We start from the raw sequence: 19,914 nt of genomic DNA, 5'->3' as shown, positions 1-19,914 counted from the left end.
TCTTTTGAAAAAAAAAGAAAGGAAGACTTGTTTACTGGTGGAAAAATTAGTTGAAATGTGTGTTAAATTGAGTAAAGTTTCATCATTAGAGTTCTAATTAACTGTTGTGGCTTCAAGAAGCATATAAAACCACTTTCCTTTATTGAATTCATGTTTTCCACATTTTTAAACTAGCTAGATAGAGTTAAAGTTAGGCTGAAATTTTAATTTATTATAGTTAACAACACATTTAGGAGCTCTTACTGTTAGGTAAAAATATTTTGAAGCAACATTTTTAAAGTATTGTAAAAAAAAATGCAGGATTTATAATAAAACATTTCTCAACCTTGTACATTCATGAGTGGAATTTCTGTTTGACTTGTCTTTCAAATCTGCTACTTAATCATACAAATACAATTATTAATATGAATCAAAAACAATTTTGATGAGTTAAATACCTTACTATAAGCCATAAAGGCACATACAGAATCAAGAAATTGCAGAATTTTGAAAAAAACAATTATTTCAGACAAACCCAAATATATGTTCCCCTAGTTTGAAGATGACGTAAGATCCACATTTGCCCACATCAAATGTCATCTTTAAACACCTTTGTCTGTATTTAAACGGAACAAATGTGATATTTGTCTTAGATATACATCACATTTGGTCATATTTGTCATTGGAGCAAATGCATCATTATCCTATTTATCTCAAGGATAAATACCATATTTGTCTGTCAATTAAATATGGACAAATATGACAAATGTCATATTTGACTCATATTTACACAGCATTCATCTCGAGTCAAATCTAATTTTTCACCCAGTGATAAAGACCTATAAATCTACTACATAGTATTCTAACACGAATGCTGTTCCCTTATTGGCCTCGCTACTCGCTGTCTATTCTGTTCAAGAAAGTGAGTAGCGAGTAGAGAAGAGTTGTGGTAAAAACGTTGACCTGTCTTGTAGTTACTGGTAGATGTATACTAACAAAATTAGATTATTCGCACTCGATTTGTATGTGGGTGGGTGGCGCTCATCAACTGTCACGCGATAGAAATTACGCGCTCATTATCTAATTGTTACATAGACCATAAAACGACGTCAGGAAATGTTCAAAAGTGAAGTGGAACCACAAGCCGCAGGCGAGGGGTTACACTGCCATAGAAAACTTCCGTCGATACGGTTTTTACAACATGATAAAAGTACGAGCGAAATTGGTTTCATTTGCTGCTGAGAAAGCGTTCGCGTTACCTATCGCGTAACGAGCCAATTAATCAGCACGCGGAAATTTTGACAATTATTGTAAAAACCTGTTTTAAGAGCGTGACGTGGTATCGTATATTCGTTGCTAAACAACGGGTTTTCTTGAAAAGAGTTGTCTTTCAATAGCTCAAGTCTATGCGGAATTTTTGATATCTACACAAAAGCAATTTGCAAAGCATGTCACACACCACATGCATTGATATCGTTTAAACAAATAAGCAAGCATGGAAGGAAAACCTTTTTCTTCCAGATTCAAACTTTGAATTAATTACTGTGGTTCTGGCTTTTGAGTCTCAGGACAGAAACCCTTCATAACACGCAGGTCCCTTGTGTTAAGTTTAGGGTCCATTGTTTCTGTTGTTTGTTACGCTCCACTGTTGTTGCTTTTCAACCAATCCTGTGAGCTATTCTAAGAGCTGTGTGGCAACTCCAAGCGTGACCACTGAAATGAAAACCATGCACTGAGAGGTCCTTGGTTCTGTTGATTCTCTACAATAGGATTCTAACATTTGAGCCTGTGGATGAAATCCTAAAGTATGGCCATTCAAGTGAAAGCTATTGGGCAGTACTTTCCTGTTGTAATGTTTATTATGCTGTACAAAATGGTTCTAACGTTTCGGTCTCTGAATAAAATAATTAAATGTGCTAAGAAGTACCGTTTAGACTACTTCCTGTAGTGGTAATGTCTGCTTCTCTCAGAGAATATCGTAACATTTGAGCGTGTGGAGCCTATATTTTCTGCAGTAGAAACTTATTGGGTGGTTGATTATCCGGTAGTTGGAGTCTATCACTCATCTGCATTGCTTCGTCTTTTAATGCTTTCGCCTTCCCCATATCTCCCATCTTTTTCCACCAGAAGGCCATTTGAGTTTTCACGTAGATCTTCCACCTGTGGTCGGCCTCCAATTCACGTTCTGCAATGTACAAGGACTCTTCAAACAATTTCATTGCTTCTTCCATGTTTCCTTGAAAATGCCAACAGATTCCAAGGTTCGTAAGAGTTAGAATGCACTCCTTGTGGTCTTTCATGCCAAGACGTTCCATCATTTCAAGTGATTCTGTGTATAGTTCGATAGATCTCTTCTGGTCTCGTTCTGATCCCAGGATTTTGTCACCATGAAAAAGGTGAAAATCTGCAAGATCTTTGAGAAGTAGTGCAGTCATAATATGGTCGCCAAGGTTTCTCTTAAAAAGGCTCAATGCTTCATCCAGCTTCCCTTCTGCATCGTCACGTTCATTGCGATGGTTATCTTCTCGTCCAGCAAAAAGCAAAGTTACCGCTTTTTGTACATAATCTTCCTGAGGCAGTTCCTCACATATCTTTAAGGCAATGTCATATTGTTCTTTTGGCTCATTGGGCTTCCTCTGTTCGGAGAGAAAGCGCGCGTAGTTGTTAAGGAAAAAAGCTTCTGACACCTTTTCTTTGTTAAATTCTAACGCATTCTGAGAATGCTCTCGTATGGCTTCTTCAAGGCACTCTTTGTACTTATCTCGATTTCCTACTTTTCTACTTTCATGGCCTAGAAGACACAGTAGCTCCACTCTTTTGCAGACGTATTCATCAGATGCGAACACCAAATGAAGGAATTCTTCAAGGATCTGTACATAAACACTCGGGAGAAGGCACATTTCTAAATACATGCATTTCTGTGATAACTTGTGTACTAAACGTTCCCGCATAGTTTCCACCAGGGGTTGAGCTTTATCTTTCATTACAGGAACGCAGTCGTGAAGAAAGTACTCAAAGTTAGGTCTGTCTTTGTTAAAGGACTCAAGAGACTCTTTGCACTTGTCTTTACTCCAATAAATATCGGCATTGCTAGCGAGGCGTGACATGAAATGATCACAAGCTAATTCCACTCCTTGTTGTAAAAGATCAGGCATCTTCTCTTGGCCAATCTTCGTCGCATAGTTTTGAATCAGGGAATGGATTTCATACCTATATGAACCGGTTGTATGCTGTTCCAGGAGCGATCGGTTTTTTAGTGAACGAAGAAGTGTTATTGACTGAGAGTCAATGCATCGTCGTGTCAATATAGCCTTGGCAGCATCACAATGGAAGGAGCCAGGTACGACAGACATAAGGACAAGGGCCTCCTGTTCAGGTTTGCTCAAAAAATCAAAGGAAGTCTTAATTGCCTTCTCCACCGAATTTTCGTCTCGCTCGTCTTGTCGCAGAACTTCCAGAGGCTTCTCTTTAAGACTTTTAATCAGTTCGTCTTCTGGGTAGTCTGATAATAATGAACCAACGATACAGAGCGCAAGAGGGACACGGTTGCATAGTTCCACCAATTCTGCTGTCCTTGTGAGCGTTTGCGGAGTATTTTGATAGGCAAATTGAAGTAAAACGTTTTTTGCATCTTCAGGGCATAACGAGTTCAGTCTTAGCTCTGTTGTCGTCATGTTAGGGTCTGTAAATGCTTTTCCTGAAGTGACAACAAAATTCACGTTACGTCCCGAAAGGTTTCTCATGTCACGTAAAATGCCTACAAACTGAGATCGGTCGTCAGACTCGAGAATGTCGTCTGCATTGTCCAAGACGAAAGTGACACGTTGTTCCTGTTGCTTGCTCCAGTTAAGAAGCCAGTGCTGGGGATTCTCTGGCGGCTGGGAAAGGTTTTTACTACAGGCAAGAATAAGGCTTGTGGCAACATCAGTTATCTTTGCCTTAGATCTCAGAGAGCAAAACATAACTGCCGTTTTGTATTCTTGGCTGGCAACCAATTCGTGAGCCACGTTGTTAGCCACAGTTGTCTTTCCAAATCCCGGTCCACCAGTTATTATAACAGCCGCCATTTCTCCTTCTTGGATGGCTTTGGTGACTTGCTTTATCTCTTCGGTGCGACCGAAAACATCCGAAATTTTATCTGGAAGACAGTTTGTAAGTTCTCGGGTTGCTCCTGCTGAAATAGACCGGTGAAGAATTGAAATTTTGCCCGTTATAATTTGTTCAAAGCCTTTCTCTAATTCCTCAACTCGTGGTTCAATATCAAGTTTCCATTTATTGACTTCTTCTTCCACACGACGTTGGGTGTCGTGATCAATGTCTTCATTCTTTAGGCGTGTTATTTCCGCTGGGTCAAATCCCAAGTCCACCGATGCTTTGGCGACTTTTTTCCACTTATCTTCGAACTCGGCGTTAGGAATGCCTGTAGAAACACTGTGACAAAGCTCATTTCGGTAGCATTTGATTCTAACGATGTTTGCTTCATGACTGGCGTCACTGTCGGCCGGCATGTTGTGCCATCCTGTTGAAGGCGCCGACAAACCACAGATTTCCCGAAGCAGCAAATGCAAAAGTGTGATGTCAAATGTGTTGGAGTCTGGTGGATCGCCTGAAGAGGGAAATAGCTTTTCCTTCTGGCTGTTGAATAACTTTAGGCCCTGAAGCTTTGGATAGTTGTTTTTGAGCCATATTTGCAATGTTGTGGCTGGAGGAATATTGGAGTGTAAAACCTGTCTTAATATGTTTGTCCCTCCATCAATCAGCAATCGTGCTAGTCTTGTGCCATTCGTTTTTTCCTCTGAAGCTGTTAGTGGAGAAAACATTTTTGACTCTTGTACACGCTCCTAAACAGGAAAATATATTTCTCTGAACGTAATTTGCATAGACTCTAGTTACTGGTAGGGTTCTTTTTCAGTTGACGTCTCCGCCAATCACAGTTGTGCTTTAGTATTGTCCTTTGTTTGACACTTCTGATCTGATATCTCTAAGCTCAGATGATTCCATGCAAAAGCTCCTTGCATCTCGGGTTGCGTGGATATCAACGATCACAGACAGTTGATAACGTACCGCTTACCGATTTAGTGGTGGGCCAGCCCGGTCAACAGGGCTCATATGAACAGGCCGTAAATTTGGTAAATGATTGCTACAACCCGGATATTTTTGGAGATTATGGCGTGGATATGTTCATGCGTGAAATTCTTGCTAATTTTTAGCTACTGTTTAATTTCTCGGAAAAAGACGTTTCTTAAAATAATGTTTTTTGGTAAGAATTGAAAACAACAACGGCATCAAATTTTATTGTGACGAAAAGGTGATCTTTAGCTTCTACCTACTGGGTGATGTTATGACCTATGATGTAACGGATTGAAAGAGAGTACGGAACGAGTTTGCCATAGAGGTTTCTTCGTATATAGAAACCGATTCATTCCAAAATTATTGGCATAAAACATAACAACACTTACAAATTATACTACTGCGAGACTTGCGTTTTTCATTCAAATCAGGGTGGGAAAGGAAACCACTGATTTGGATTAAAAACAATGGACATTCATACAAAGAGTTGTTATGGTTGAGTTAATTTAACAAATGCTTTAAATATTTCCGCATATAATTAACGAGTAAAGACTGAAGTTATTTTGTAATGCCTATAAACACCATGAAGATATCACTGAAATAATAATCATCGAGTATTTGTTCTGTTAATTATCCAAGCAAAGACGGTCGACTGTAATTATATATTGGTTTGAAGTCATCCAACGTTGCTTGTCAGCACAGCTTGCAATGTTGTTGGCGGATGAAGAGAGTTCAAATACTCTCTCAAGACCTGTGTTCCTCTGTTAATCAGCAGTCTTGCTACTGAGTCTTGTGCCGTTCGTTGTTTTTTCACACGCTGCTAAAATGAAAGTCGTTATTTTCTCTGACGCTGTTACAATGGAAGACATTTTTTTCTGACTGCCGAACGGTTGTATTTCAAGACTTGCGTAAAAGAATTATTTTTTTTTTGAGATGCACATTTCTAGGAAAGAAAGCCGTTGTTTACACGTACGTAGTCCCCTGACGGAATTTGCATACATTATTTTTTTTCAAAACCAATCACGATTATGTCACTTATTACCCTGGATAGGGGACATCTAAGGCCAGCAAGGGTTGCAACATACTTATTTTAACAGATGTATCAGTACCCAGAGTTACCGTTACAAACTGTAATTTAATAGAAGAATAGTCGACAATGATAATGGTGGAATGAGTGCTCGGACGAGTACTATATTTAGGGTCTGACAAAAGCACTTTAAAACAGCTCCTCGACATGGTTACGCCGGGTCATGTACGACCTGTCAGATATTATAAGCTTAGCCTGCGTAGCAGTCGTTTCCGTTTCCTTCAAGCCAAGCGGGGCAAGCGCGCGAGGGCATTGGGCAAAAAGGAGCAAAAAAAGTAGGAGCGGGGGGAGGGGCGGGGAAGGAAAGGAAACGCCTGCCGCTGAGCCCAGACATTTTACCGAACGCCGTTCGTCAGCGAACGGGAGGCAATGATGTATTGCTATTGGTCAATCCTCTGTCAATCAAACTCATAGACCAAAAGGACATCCGGTTCCCGTTTATATATCAAAGGTAAACATATGACCGAGGCCGAACAGAAGTTTTTCGAGTGTCCTTTCGATTTCGAGTTTATTTTGCTTTGGAGTTTGAAAACGACTAAACTACTTTCGTAGGAAGATACGTTAATTCAGTTGGAACCGGTGCAAAGGACTGCTTAATCAAGAATTCTCGGTCACACTCAAAATATAGTTTTCATTGCGCTTTGGTTTGTTGGTAGGTATTATCGTCTCATCAAACATGGTGCAGTTTGTTTTTCGAAATCCCGCCGGAATTTTTAAAAATTGAAGAAAATTTTTGTTCTGGCTGTCGGCGGCCTCAAAGACACGAAAAGCTGTAAGAACGACTTTGTATTTCCCGCTACGCGAAATACATTTTTATCCTGGAAACGCGAGGAAGTATTTAGCCATGTGGGACAAGCTCATTCTGTCTGTAAGTCCAGCTGTAAGCAAATGAATTAATATTCTAAAACATAAGTAAAATTTGTCTTGGCTAATTTTATCTACGCTTTGTTCGAGCCACGTAAAGTTCGACAAAATCTTCAAAAAATACTGCATCTTGTCAATCTTGGATCGGAGTAAACAAGTTGCCCGCCGCGATTCTGTTTTCGCTGAGATTTACCAGAGGGTAAAAATGATTGGTTCTCATGTGACATTTGACGTGACAGTGTAGGTCCCAAGGGAGCGATCCCATTTGGGGGCGTTCGGTAAAATGTCTGGGCTCAGCGGCAGGCGTTTCCTTTCCTTCCCCGCCCCTCCCCCCCGCTCCCACTGTTTTTGCTCCTTTTTGCCCAATACCCTCGCGCGCTTGCCCCGCTTGGCTTGAAGGAAACGGAAACAACTGCTACGCAGGCTATTATAAGCTGTCTGTAACTTAACTTACCGACTCGGCGTGATGATGCACTTTAGCAGAAAATAGGGATTTGGTGACGTATTCGTTCTCAAAAGTTGCACGAAAACCTGACAACAATTTCCTGGTTAAAAAAAAATGGCAGCTCCACCCTCTAACCTCTGGGTCATCTATCCATGGTACATCAGATCGACAGAGAAAGGAAAAAATTTGTTAAGGTGGCAACCTTTAATTACCAGACTAATTCGGTGTTTTGTTAAAGCCAGTTAATAGGGTGAGAAAAAATGTAATGATTTGGATTAAAAATAGCGCATTTTCATATAAAGAGAGTTGTTATAGCTGGATTGATTTCAGACGAATGTTTTAAAACTTCATGCATAGTTTACGTGACCAAGGACAGAAATGATTTAAAATGCCTCTGAAGGGAAATTTTTATATCCATTTTATTTCACTAGCCTGATAATTTGAAAGGTGCTCATAAATATGGCGTGGTTTAGGGCAATTAACGACATTACGATATCAGCAAAACCACAAAACTTGTTATACATTATTTTGCATTAACCAGACGTACAGTGAAGAAAAAAATTGATCCAGCAAACGTAATCAGCTGGATGAAGTCCCTCAAGAAGCAAATTGAGACGTTCGCTAGACAGACACATTGTTTTGATTGCGTTTCCCAGAATCGTACCGTGAATGATACCATTTAACAACATGCCTTAACGTGGTCAATATTGTTCTTCATCTGTCTGCTAGCAAAGTTTTTTTACGTCCTAGTTGATAGAACCAAAATGAAAGCCAATGGGAAGAAAGTAAAGGTCAGGTTACTCAAAACAAAAGCTCAAACATTACATCATCATCTAAATACGGCACCGATAATCAATACAGCAGCTCGTGACTGACCACTTACGCAACTTAATCCGCTTTTCCGAGAAAAGCAAAACATTTCTTAGAAACTGAAACAGAGCGCAGGAGTTCTCATCAATAGTGTATGAAAACCTTTCTGGTTAATCGCTGAGGTGTTGATCGGCCTTGATACAAGCATTTTGGACGGAAGAAACCGCTTCTACTGACACTTAATCCTTTTATAATGGCATCTTCATCATCATCATCTTCTGGCGCAATCGGGTCCTTCGCTTATGACGCGTCCGAAGAAAAAACGAATGGCACAAGATTGGCTCGGTTAATGATCGATGGAGGAACATACGCTCTAAAAAGGTTTCTTCTTTCCTGTATTTCTCCTCCCAAAACACTGGGGGACGTGCTGCAGACGAACCTTCGAAAGCTGGAGAATTTAAAGAAGAAACGTGTGATTTTCGATGATCAGTGGGAAAAGTTATTTCCTCCTTCGGGTGACCCACCAGACGCTGAAACATTTGACATTACGCTGTTACATTTGTTGATCCGAGAACTTTGCAATTTACCGGCGCCTATGGCAGGATGGCACAAGATGCCGGCCGACGACGACGAAAGTTTACAAGCAAACATTACCAGAATCAAGTGCCTTAGAAACGAGCTGTGCCACAGTCATTCCACCGGCATTCCTAATAGCGAATTCGAGGACAAGTGGAACAAAATATCTTCATCTTTAGAAGCAATCGAGGTTGACGTCTACCGAAAGAAACTTCAAAGCCTCAAGAACGATCCTATCGATCACGATACTCGTCGAGCAGTCGAGGAACAAGTCGAACAGTGGCGGATATTTCAACAACAGGATGAGGATGAGCTCAACGGTGAGCTTTGCAGCTATCTTCCAAACAAACTACCAGACGAAGGTATAATCGGTCGTTCTAAAGAGTTAAAGCAAGTTGAAGAATACCTCCAAAGCAAAGCCCTCTCCGTTGTGCTGATAACCGGGGGACCAGGATTTGGAAAAACAACTGTGGCAAAAGCCGTGGCTCACGAGCAAGCGAAACCAGAAAACCGGAAAACTGTAATATTTTGCAGTCTTCTATCAAAGGAAACGTTTACCGAAGTAGCCACTGAGATGATCCACTCGTGTGGCAAAATCCCGAAAGCGCAATTGTCAGAGAAACCGGATCAGTGGCTCAAAGAATTATGCAAACAGGTCCAAAAGCAAGTCACATTTGTGCTTGACAACGCAGATGGTATCCTTGACTCGGAAGACCGAAATTCCTTCATAAGACTACTCTGTATGATGAGAAGCCTATCGAGGCAGAAGGTGGCGTTTGTGATTACGTCCAGAAAAACATTTCAAGATCCGGATCTGCCATCAAAAGATGTAAGGCTTGATCCGTTGTCACCAGAAGAGGCGAAGAAAATACTCATCTCTCGCGTCGATGATGAAGAGATCAGAAAGAAGCTTTGCAAGACAGAGAAGATAGTTGATCTATGCGGTTGTGTCCCTTTGGCTCTTTGCATCGTTGGGTCTCTCCTTTCAGACTACACCGAAGAAAAGCTCATTAAAAACCTTGAACAGGAACCCATGACGACTCTGCAAGACGATGGTAAATCCGTCCAAATGGCGATCGAGACGTCTTTTGACCTTTTGACTAAAGCTGAACGAGACGCGTTGGTTGTTATGTCCGTGTTTCCGGGATCATTTGACGGTGATGCTGCGGACGCCGTGATAACATCATGTTTGGACTCCGGAACTTTACCTATTTCGACCTTACGTTCTTTGAAGAACAGATCACTGGTTGAACAGACACATTTCCGTAGATATCAGTTGCATCCACTTATCCGTGCTTTTGCAAAGAAGATTGGACAAAGTAAAGATTCTCAACTTTTAGTTGAAGGAGAAAAACTGGCCTGTGTACACTTTATGTTCCGTCTTGATGAAAATGCACAGAGGTTCTGGAGCAAAGACACCTGCAAAGCAGCTATCGACTCTTTCAGTGAGGACAGACACAACTTCGAGCATTTCCTTCAAGTGTACTCTGAAAGAATGGAAGACCAAGACCAGATGATCGTCGACACTTGCCAAAAGATCCTTGAAGATCTTCCCCAAAAGTGTATGTACATAGAAAAGTGCGTCCACCCGCAGTTTTATATTCAGTTCTTGGAAAGGCTGTTAAAGTATTCCAAGTCAGTCATCCAGCCAGTGCACGAAGTGGAGCTGTTGTGCCTACTTGGGCATGAAATGAGAAAAAAAGGTGAAAAAGAAAAGTATAACGGTTACATGGAGGAGGCCAGTCATCTCTATTCAAAGAATGATACTAAATTTGAGACAAACGCTCTGTCGCAAGTGATTTACCTTCATAGTAAAGCCCGTTTTATCTCAGAGAAAAACAAACTTTGGGACCCAGAACCTAAAGAGTTTTATGAAGCCGCACTTAAAATCTGCAAGGAAAAAATTCCTGACCATCCCGAAACTGCCGCAACCTGGTTATTTGCTGGTAGAAATGCGAAACGTCGGAAGGAAAACGACGAGGCGAGCACAAAATTCAAGCAAGCTCTTACCCTCTTTAAGGAACGCCTTGGTGATCATTTCATGACTGCTCAGTGCCTTAAAGATATTGCGGACTTCATTTGGTTTGCTGAGAAGAAAGATGGCAGCTTGGATAAATCTCTAGGGTATTACAAAATGGCAATGGAAATGATGGAGAAACTGGGAATGAATGATCAAAAGGAAAGCATCCTTACCCTGAAAAACTATGGCGTTTGTCAGATGCAAAAAGGTAACCTTAGAGAAGCAAAGAAGTTGCTTGAAAAAGCAGAACTCGTTGCTGAGAGAGAGCTAGACAAAGATCATAGGTGGAAAGTCATGGTGTATACCGAACAGGCTTTCTTGTACCATAAAGAGGTAAATGAACAGGATCTGGAGGCATCGATTAAAGAAGAATTACTGTACCAAATGGAAGCATCGCTTAAGAAAGGACTAGATATGTGTTTCAGACTTAATGACGGCAATCGAGACATTGAGCGCTTAGGCAACAAACATTTAATCCGAGAAATTCTAAATCTTTATCCAGAAAGGTTTCCAGAGAAGCAGTACCCTCGTCAGTGAGATGTAGGATGCAGGCATTTCCGTCTATAAGCCATGGCGAAAGACTTGCAGAAAAACTTTCCGCTTAAAATTGTTTTCTTTTGCGGAGAACCGCTGCGGAACCGGAACTGTGCGTGAAAAATTACCGAAGGTACGAAAGGAAACTAGAATTGGAATTAAAATGGGATGTCAAAAGAAGAACGCAAAGTACCTCGCCAAAGAACTGATTTGTTTGTTTTATCTGAGCGAAACATTGATTGTACATTGCCAAGACATTTCCTGCTTTGATTTGCGTTCCTATTAGTGAGTGAAATTCCTTTACACGCGAATCACTTCTTGACTGCAATTCAAATTGCCCGTTATTTTCCTTTGCAAAAGATGTTTTTTAATCAGTAGCTTTCTTAGTTACAGTAGGTGTCTATGTCGATTAGACGTGGACGGATTATTTATCTTTGACAATTTTGGGCAGCTAAGACTGAGATTTTGTCGGATATTTCTTCCTTTCAGCCCACGCAATGTTCCTATAACCTTTGATAATTTGGAAACCCATAATTCTCCAAAGGACATCAAGCTCTAACTGCTATTCTTGAAACTACCAATTGTTTAGAGACCTAAATCGTCAACAACAATACTTTATTGCCATTAAACAATTAATTTCTAGGACATGACATTTAGTTAACAATAAGGTTAAGTTACTTTTAAAAACTATAAAGCTAATCAAGCTGATAAACCAAAACTACTGTTACATAGCTGAAGTTTCTGCCGCCAAAGCGCATGCATTTATTGTCTAGTTCATATAGTCACTTGATGTCTAAAAATAGAGGAAAATTGTGGGATCAAGTGACGACTAATCTGATATTGGTTTGTCTCGTGTAGGGTCGTAAAAGTGAGACCAATCCCACAGCACAGTAAAAAAGCCAAGATTGGAGAAATTTTGTAAGGCAGTGGAATTGGGCCAGGAAGCGTTGCCTTTTTTCTGGCTGGTAAATTTTCCACTCTACGAGCTTTTGTTATACTTCGATTATAATCAAGTTGTAATAGCCTTTTTCACGGTTGATTTTTCTCATCTGCAATACAATGTCATCCAACGTGGATGCGAGGCAATTTCGGGCTAAACTACAAAATAGCCCGAAATTGCCTCACATACATGCTAGATTTCATTGCAATACAAATGAGCAGAGTTAACCGTGAAAAAGGCTATTAATCCGTAATACGAAACAAAATTTTTAAAAAGCCGAGGCTAAACGTTCCAACATTGTTGTCCACTATTTGGTGATGCACCGTTGTTGGAAGGTGTAGTAATCCATCCAAACTGTATGGTGTTAGACTAACAATTTTCGTGGTCGGTGTTAGGTGACGTGTAGTCGTGTATACCCGTACTATTTTTGTCGCGCAAGTTGCGGATTCAGTTCGAATGTATACTGACTAGCGGCGGCTTGAGCGCGATTTAACGCCACGATATCGCAGGATTTTCGAAGATGTTTGAACCTTGATACAAATTTGCGGAAACCTTTCCACGATATCGCACTGAAACCGCAGCTGGTTTAAACGTGCCATTTGAGGTTTCAGCATTGCGTGAGAAAATGCTGTAATGTCCGGCAAACTGTCGCACTTGTAAACTGTTCTTTCCAAATGTTGGACGTGTTGTAGTGTGTATAATAATGCCGGTTAGGATGTTTGGCCTCGGCTTTAAGATACCGGCAAATTAATTACAATGACATGTTCAGGATTCATGATTCTAGCTAGAGATTGGTTTCTGAATGGTAGCCCCACTGGGTCATTTATTAATAAAAGATTTCTTGTTTAATGCATTAATACTTGCGGAATGTGATTTAATGTCTGTCACTCGCCGTGCCGCCTCGACGACGTTAGGCTAATTTAGCTTCCGTTTAAGTTCTCGGAAAAAGAGCTTTTTTTAGAACTGGCAGTTTTTGAATTCTCTTACCATTGCGTCATCCTGTGTTTTTCCGCTACTCACCAAAACAGTTTGCAAAACATTGTTGACCAGTCACTGGACTCTAGACTCTGATCACATGCTTCGGTACTCTAATCACAAACTCCACTAGCCCAAATAAAATGCGAGTTTTTCACTGTCATTGTGTAAAATATACATAATGTAAAGGTCAAATCGAAAGAGAAAACGAAAAGGTTTTCTAGGGGGGTTTCTAACGGTAATGGTAATGCATTTATATACCTCATTTTCTATTCATATATATTCAAATGAGGTTTACATCAGCATATGTCCATCAGCGACCTCATCCTACCCACCCAACCCATGAAATCATGAAACAGCACAAAGACCAGTCCAGCACACCGGGAACTCCATGCCCTACTCTTTGAGATTAGTGTCTGGGTTCTTTAACGTCCCACAGGGTTATGAACATTGAAGTGTTGTGAGACGGGGCCTACGGTTTATCGTCCTTATCCGAGAAGACTACAAAGTCTAACCATTTGCAGATGTCATTACAAAGGCAGCACTTTCTCTTCAGTTATTTAAAGACCCTGAGTGTTGGTCCGGCCGGGTTTGAACCCACGACCTCCCGCACGGTAGTCCGATGCTCAATCAACTGAGCTAACCGGTCGGCGGTACTTCATCACCGTTTCATCACTTTCATCGTTTCATCGCTTCATCACCGTCTCATTCCATTTTGCACAGCTTTTTATACGCCAAATATTAGATCACTTACAACTCATTAAATACTGCGGCTAAACCACCCTTCCCTTTGGGACAACAATTAAGGCTGATATAAGGTACCAAACCCAGACAACGAGTCCGAACAGTCATCCCGGCAAAGAAGTACTAATACATGATTTTGAATGTTGCTACGCTTTAATTTCCCTTGGTCTTTCCCGGACAAAAAGACATTTGGCAACTTATGCAACATAGTGTAATTCTATAAGATGCAGTTGACCAGCTCTGTATGTGTATAATATTGACATGATTAAAAATACTGACCGAAAGTGATCTGTTTGCGTGAGTAACACCAAGTTTAGTATGCTAACCGACCTTAAGGTAGCCACTAACCCGATGAATAAACGGCTACCTTTGGGTCGGTAGTTTATATGATGAAAAAGGTTTTGGTATATAGTAACGCTATTAAGTTCGGTTGATTTTCACCGACGCTGCAACAACGGGTTGCAGCATACTTCGCTTTATTTAAACAGGTGTATACACACAGTTACCGTTAAATTAAATTAGAAGAATAGTCGAAACAGTTAATGATGGAAGGGGGTGCTCGGACGAGTGCTACAGTTAGTGTCTGATAAAAGCACTGTAAAAGCTCCTCGACATGGCTACGCCGGGTCATGTACAACCATTCACATATTATAAGCTGTCTGCCGACTCAGCGTGATGATGTACTTTGGAAGGAAATTGGTATTTTTGTAACGTATTCGCTCTCAGAACTTGAAAACCTGACAACAAGTGTCCACAAGGCAGCTCCACCCTCTTACCACTGGGTCATGTATCTATGGTGCATCGGATGGACAGAGAAACGAAAGGATTTGTTTAGAGGGCAACCTTTCGTTGCCAGACTGATTCAGTGTTTCGTTAAAGCCAGTTGAAAGGGTGGGAAAGAAATGTAATGATTTGGATTAAAAACAATGAATTTTCATACAAAGAGAGTTGTTGTATAAGCTGGAATGATTTCAGACGAATGTTTTAAAACTTCATGCATAGCTTTCGTGTCCAAAGACAGAAATGATTTAAAATGCCTCAGAAGCGAGATTTTCATATCTACTTTATTTCACTAGCCTTATAATTTGAAAGATGCTCATAAATATGGCTAGGCTTTGGGGCAGTTAATGAGATGACGATATCAGCGAAAACACAATAATCGTTTTGCATTATTTTGCATTAAACTGAGGTAAGGTAAAGAGAAATTGATCGAGCACACTTAATTCACTGGATGAAGTTGCCTAAGAAGTAAATTGAAACGTTTGCTCGAATAGACAGAAACATTGTTTTGATTGCGTTTCCCAGAATCGTACCATGAATATTGCTATTCAACAGCATGTCTTAACTTATTCAATATTGTATTTTTTGTGTCTGTCAACAAAGTTTTGTTTTGACGTTCTAGCTGACCGAACAAAAATGAAAGCCAATGGGAAGAAAGTAAAGGACAAATTACTGAAAACCGAAGAGCTAAAACATTACATCATCATCTAATTCGGCACCGATAATCAATACAGAAGCTCGTGACTGATCAAAGCATTGACCACCAGTGACGCAACTAAATCCGCTTTTCCGAGAAAGCAAAACATTTCTTAGAAACACGAACAAAGCGTAGGAGTTAAGGTGTTCTCATCGATGGTGTATGAAACCCTTTCTGGTTAAAAATGGCACAATCTTCGTTACCTTGTCAGTTACAAAGCCGTTAAGCGACAGTCGCTTGTGATAATCACTGAGGTGTTGATCAGCCTTTATACAAGCATTTTGGACGGAAGAAACCGCCTCTACTGACACTTAATCCTCTTATAATGGCATCTTCATCATCATCTTGTGGCGCAATCGGGTCCTTCGCTAATGACGCGTCCGAAGAAAAAACGAATGGCACAAGATTGGCTCGGTTAATGTTCGATGAAGGAACATACGTTCTAAGAAGGTTTCTTCTTTCCTGCATTCCTCCTACCAAAACACTGGGGGAGGTGCTGCAGACGAACGTTCTAAAGCTGAAGAAACGTGTGATTTTTGATGAACAGTGGAAAAAGTTATTTCCTCCTTCGGGTGACCCACCAGACGCTGAAACATTTGACATTACGCTGTTGCATTTGTTGATCCGAGAACTTTGCAATTTACCGGCGCCTATAACAGGATGGCGCACGATGCCTGCCGAGGACGACAAAAGCTTACAAGCAAACATCACCAGAATTAAGTGCTTTAGAAACGAGCTGTGCCACAGTCATTCAACCAGCATTCCTAATAACGAATTCGAGGACAAGTGGAACAAAATATCTTCGTCCTTAGAGGCAATCGAGGTTGACATCTACCGAAAGAAAATTCAAAGCCTCAAGAACGATCCTATCGATCACGATACTCGTCGAACGGTCGAGGAACAAGTCGAACGGTGGCGGATATTTGAACAACAGGATGAGGATGAGCTCAGTGGTGAGCTTTGCAGCTATCTTCCAGACAAAATACCAGACGAAGGTATAATCGGTCGCTCCAAAGAGTTAAAGCAAGTCCAAGAATACATCCAAAGCGAAGCCGTCTCCGTTGTGCTGATAACCGGGGGACCAGGATTTGGAAAAACAACTGTGGCAAAAGCAGTGGCTCACGAGCTGGCGAAATCAGAAAACCAGAAAACTGTAATATTTTGCAGTCTTCTATCAAAGAAAACGTTCACCGAAGTAGCCACTGAGATGATTCACTCATGTGGCAAGATCCCCAGACAGTTACCAGAGAAACCAGATCAGTGGCTCAAAGAATGGAGTCAGCAGATCCAAAAGCAAGTTACATTTGTTGTTGACAATGCAGATAGTGTCCTTGAGTCGGAACTGGATCGAAAATCGTTCTTAAGACTACTCTGTACGATGAGAAGCCTATCAAAGCAGAAGGTGACATTTGTGATTACTTCCAGAAAAACATTTCAAGATCCAGATCTGCCATCAAAAGATGTAAGGCTTGATCCGTTATCACCTGAAGAGGCGAAGAAAATCCTCATCTCTCGTGTTAATGATGAAGAGATCAGAAAGAAGCTTTGCAAGACAGAGAAGATAGTTGACCTATGCGGTTGTGTCCCTTTGGCGCTTCGCATCGTTGGGTCTCTCCTTTCAGATTACACCGAAGAGAAGCTCATTAAACACCTTGAGCAGGAGCCCATGACCATTCTGCAAGACGATGGTGAATCATTCCAAATGGCGATAAAGACGTCTTTTGACCTTTTGTCAAAAGCTGAACAAAACGCGTTGGTTGTTATGTCCATGTTTCCGGGATCACTTGACGTTGATGCTGCAGAGGCCGTCTTAAGAACCTACTCGGATCCCGGGACCCTGCCTATTTCGACCTTGCGCTCTTTAAAGAACAAATCGCTTGTTGAACAGACACCTTCCCGTAGATATCAGTTGCATCCACTTATCCGTGCTTTTGCAAAGAAGATTAGTCAAAGTAACAATTCTCAACTTTTAGTCGAAGGAGAAAAACTAGCCTGTGTACACTTCATGTTCCGTCTTGATGAAAGTGCTGAGAAGTTCTGGGGCAAAGACACCTGCAAAGAAGCTATCGATTCTTTCAGTGAGGACAGACACAACTTCGAGCATTTTCTTGAAGTGTACTCTAAAGGAATGGAAAACCAGGACCAGATGATCGTAGACAGCTGTCAAAAGATACTGGATGATTTTCCCCAAAAGTGTATGTACATAGAAAAGTGCATTCAGCCGCAGTTTTATATTCAGTTCTTGGAGAGGCTGTTAAAGTATTCCAAGTCAGTCATCCAACCAATGCACGAAGTGGAACTTTTGTGCCTACTTGGACATGAAATGAGAAAAAAAGGTGAAAAAGAAAAGTACCACGATTACATGGAGGAAGCCAGTCATATCTATTCAGAGAATGATACTAAATTTGAGACAAACGCTCTGTCGCAAGTGATTTACCTTCATAGTCAAGCCCGTTTTATCTCAGAGAAAAACAAACCATTTGACTCAGAACCTAAAAGGTTGTATGAATCCGCACTTAAAATCTGCGAGGAAAAAATTCCTGACCATCCCGAAACTGCAGCAACCTTGTTATTTGCTGGTAGAAATGCGAAACGCCGCAAGAAGAACAAGGAAGCGAGTACAAAATTCGAGCAAGCGCTTGCCCTCTTTAAGGAACGTCTTGGGGACCATTTCATGACTGCACAGTGCCTTAAAGACATTGCGGACTTCATTTTCTTTGCTAAGAAGGAAGATGACGGCCTGGATAAATCTCTAGAGCATTACAAAATGGCAATGGAAATGATGGAAAAATTGGGAATGAATGACCAAAAGGAAAGCATCCTTACTCTCAAAAACTTTGGCGTTTGTCAGATGCAGAAAGGTAACTTTAGAGAAGCAAAAAAGTTGCTTGAGAAAGCAGAACTCGTTGCTGAGAGAGAGCTAGAGGACGATCACAAGTGGAAAGTCATGGTCTATACTCAACAGGCTCTGTTGTGCCATAAAGAGGTAAATGAACAGGAAATGGAAGCATCGATGACAGAAAAATTACTGGACCAAATGGAAGCATCGCTTAAGAAAGGACTCGAGATGTGCTACAGAATTAATGATGGCAATCGAACCTTTGCACACTTAGGCAACAAATTAAAACTTTTAATCCAAGAAGTTCTAAATCTTTATCCAAAAAGGTTTCCAGAGCAACAGTTCCCTCGATGCTGACATTTTCGTCTACAAGCCACGGCGAAGGACTTCCAGACATGAATTCTTAAATTTTTCTTTTCTTTTTCGGAGAACCGCCGAGGTACCGGACCTTCGCTGGAAAATTACCGAAGGTACGAAATAAAACCAAAATAGAACGTCAAAAGGATGACGCAAGGTACCTCGCCAAAGAACTGATTTGTTTGTTTTATCTGAGCGAAACATTGATAATGCGTTGCAAAGACATTTCCTGCTTTGATTTGCATTCCTATCAGTTAGTGAAAATTCATTTACGCGAGAATTACTTCTTGACTGCAATTGAAACTGCTCGTTAGCTGGATTGCTCGTAGTGTTACAGTTATTTTCCTTTGCAAAATCTTTTTAATAAGTAGCTTTATTACATCTCTCAGTTTCTACGCGCTGTGTGATTGGTCAATTTTGCGGCCTTATTTCACTGTACGGCCCGCTAAATTTGAAAGTTTCCTTTCCCGCGCCCCCGATTAACCTCAGAGATAAAATAAATACCTTACTAACCTAGATTTCTCGGTCCGTACCGTAAGTTACGGATCCTCGTTTTTCCTGTTGATTTATGGCCCGCACGCTTCGCGCTTGGGCCATAAATCAACGGGTAAAAACGAGGATCAATAACTTACAGTACGGACCGAGAAAACGAGGTTAGTAAGAGGTATTTCTTAGTTACAGATGGTGTCTTAAAGGGAGGGGGAATGTAGATTAGACGGCGACAGATTATTTATCTATGACAATTTTGGGCAACGAAGAGTTTACTGTTATATAGTTGAAGTGTCTGCCGCCAAAGCGCACGCATTCACTGGCTAGTTCAAAGTCACTTGACATCTAGAAATAGGTCAGTAAATTAAATGGCGTTATGCGCGAGGAAAATTGTGGTAGCAAATGACGACTGATCTGATATTGGTTTGCCTTGTATAAGGTCGAAAAAGTGAGACGAATCATCTAACCAATCCCACAGCACAGTAAAACAGCCAAGATTGGAGAAATTTTGTAAGGTTGTGGAATTGGGCCAAGAAACGTTGCCTTTTTTCCGGCACGAGCATTTTAGTTATACTTCGATTATAATCTAGTTGTAATTAATCCGGCTAAACGTTCCAACATTGTTTTCCAATATTTGGTGATGCACCGTTGTTGGAAGGCGGTAGTAATCTATGCAAACTGTATGGTGTTAGACTAACAATTTTCGTG

The 19,914-nt window shown here is 40.9% G+C and overlaps 3 protein-coding genes across 3 annotated transcripts; 2 read left to right on the top strand and 1 right to left on the bottom strand.

The window, feature by feature from the left end:
* Positions 1-816: 816 nt before the first annotated feature.
* LOC146466944 (uncharacterized) lies at positions 817-6,177 on the bottom strand. The gene has a single exon (XM_085126650.1). The coding sequence runs from the start codon at positions 4,797-4,799 to the stop codon at positions 1,980-1,982; it is 2,820 nt and encodes a 939-aa protein (XP_084982776.1). The 5' UTR covers positions 4,800-6,177; the 3' UTR covers positions 817-1,979.
* A 1,313-nt stretch (positions 6,178-7,490) lies between these two features.
* On the top strand, positions 7,491-13,184 carry LOC146466943 (uncharacterized). The gene has a single exon (XM_085126431.1). It carries the CDS (start codon positions 8,509-8,511, stop codon positions 11,386-11,388), a length of 2,880 nt encoding a protein of 959 aa, XP_084982557.1. The 5' UTR covers positions 7,491-8,508; the 3' UTR covers positions 11,389-13,184.
* A 1,395-nt stretch (positions 13,185-14,579) lies between these two features.
* Positions 14,580-19,112, top strand: LOC146466942 (uncharacterized). The gene has a single exon (XM_085126432.1). The coding sequence runs from the start codon at positions 15,847-15,849 to the stop codon at positions 18,715-18,717; it is 2,871 nt and encodes a 956-aa protein (XP_084982558.1). The 5' UTR covers positions 14,580-15,846; the 3' UTR covers positions 18,718-19,112.
* The last annotated feature ends 802 nt before the right edge of the window (positions 19,113-19,914 follow it).

Source organism: Pavona decussata, unplaced genomic scaffold (assembly GCF_977016875.1).
Source record: "Pavona decussata unplaced genomic scaffold, jaPavDecu1.1 SCAFFOLD_140, whole genome shotgun sequence".
Taxonomy (NCBI): Eukaryota; Metazoa; Cnidaria; class Anthozoa; order Scleractinia; family Agariciidae; genus Pavona; species Pavona decussata.
Note: the sequence above shows the minus strand (reverse complement) of the source record. Positions and strands in the feature narration are given on the sequence as shown.

Bases quoted from the DNA above. Each gene is read 5' to 3' on its own strand.
- LOC146466944 (XM_085126650.1), bottom strand. From the start codon at position 4,799: ATGTTTTCTCCACTAACAGCTTCAGAGGAAAAAACGAATGGCACAAGA.
- LOC146466943 (XM_085126431.1), top strand. From the start codon at position 8,509: ATGGCATCTTCATCATCATCATCTTCTGGCGCAATCGGGTCCTTCGCT.
- LOC146466942 (XM_085126432.1), top strand. From the start codon at position 15,847: ATGGCATCTTCATCATCATCTTGTGGCGCAATCGGGTCCTTCGCTAAT.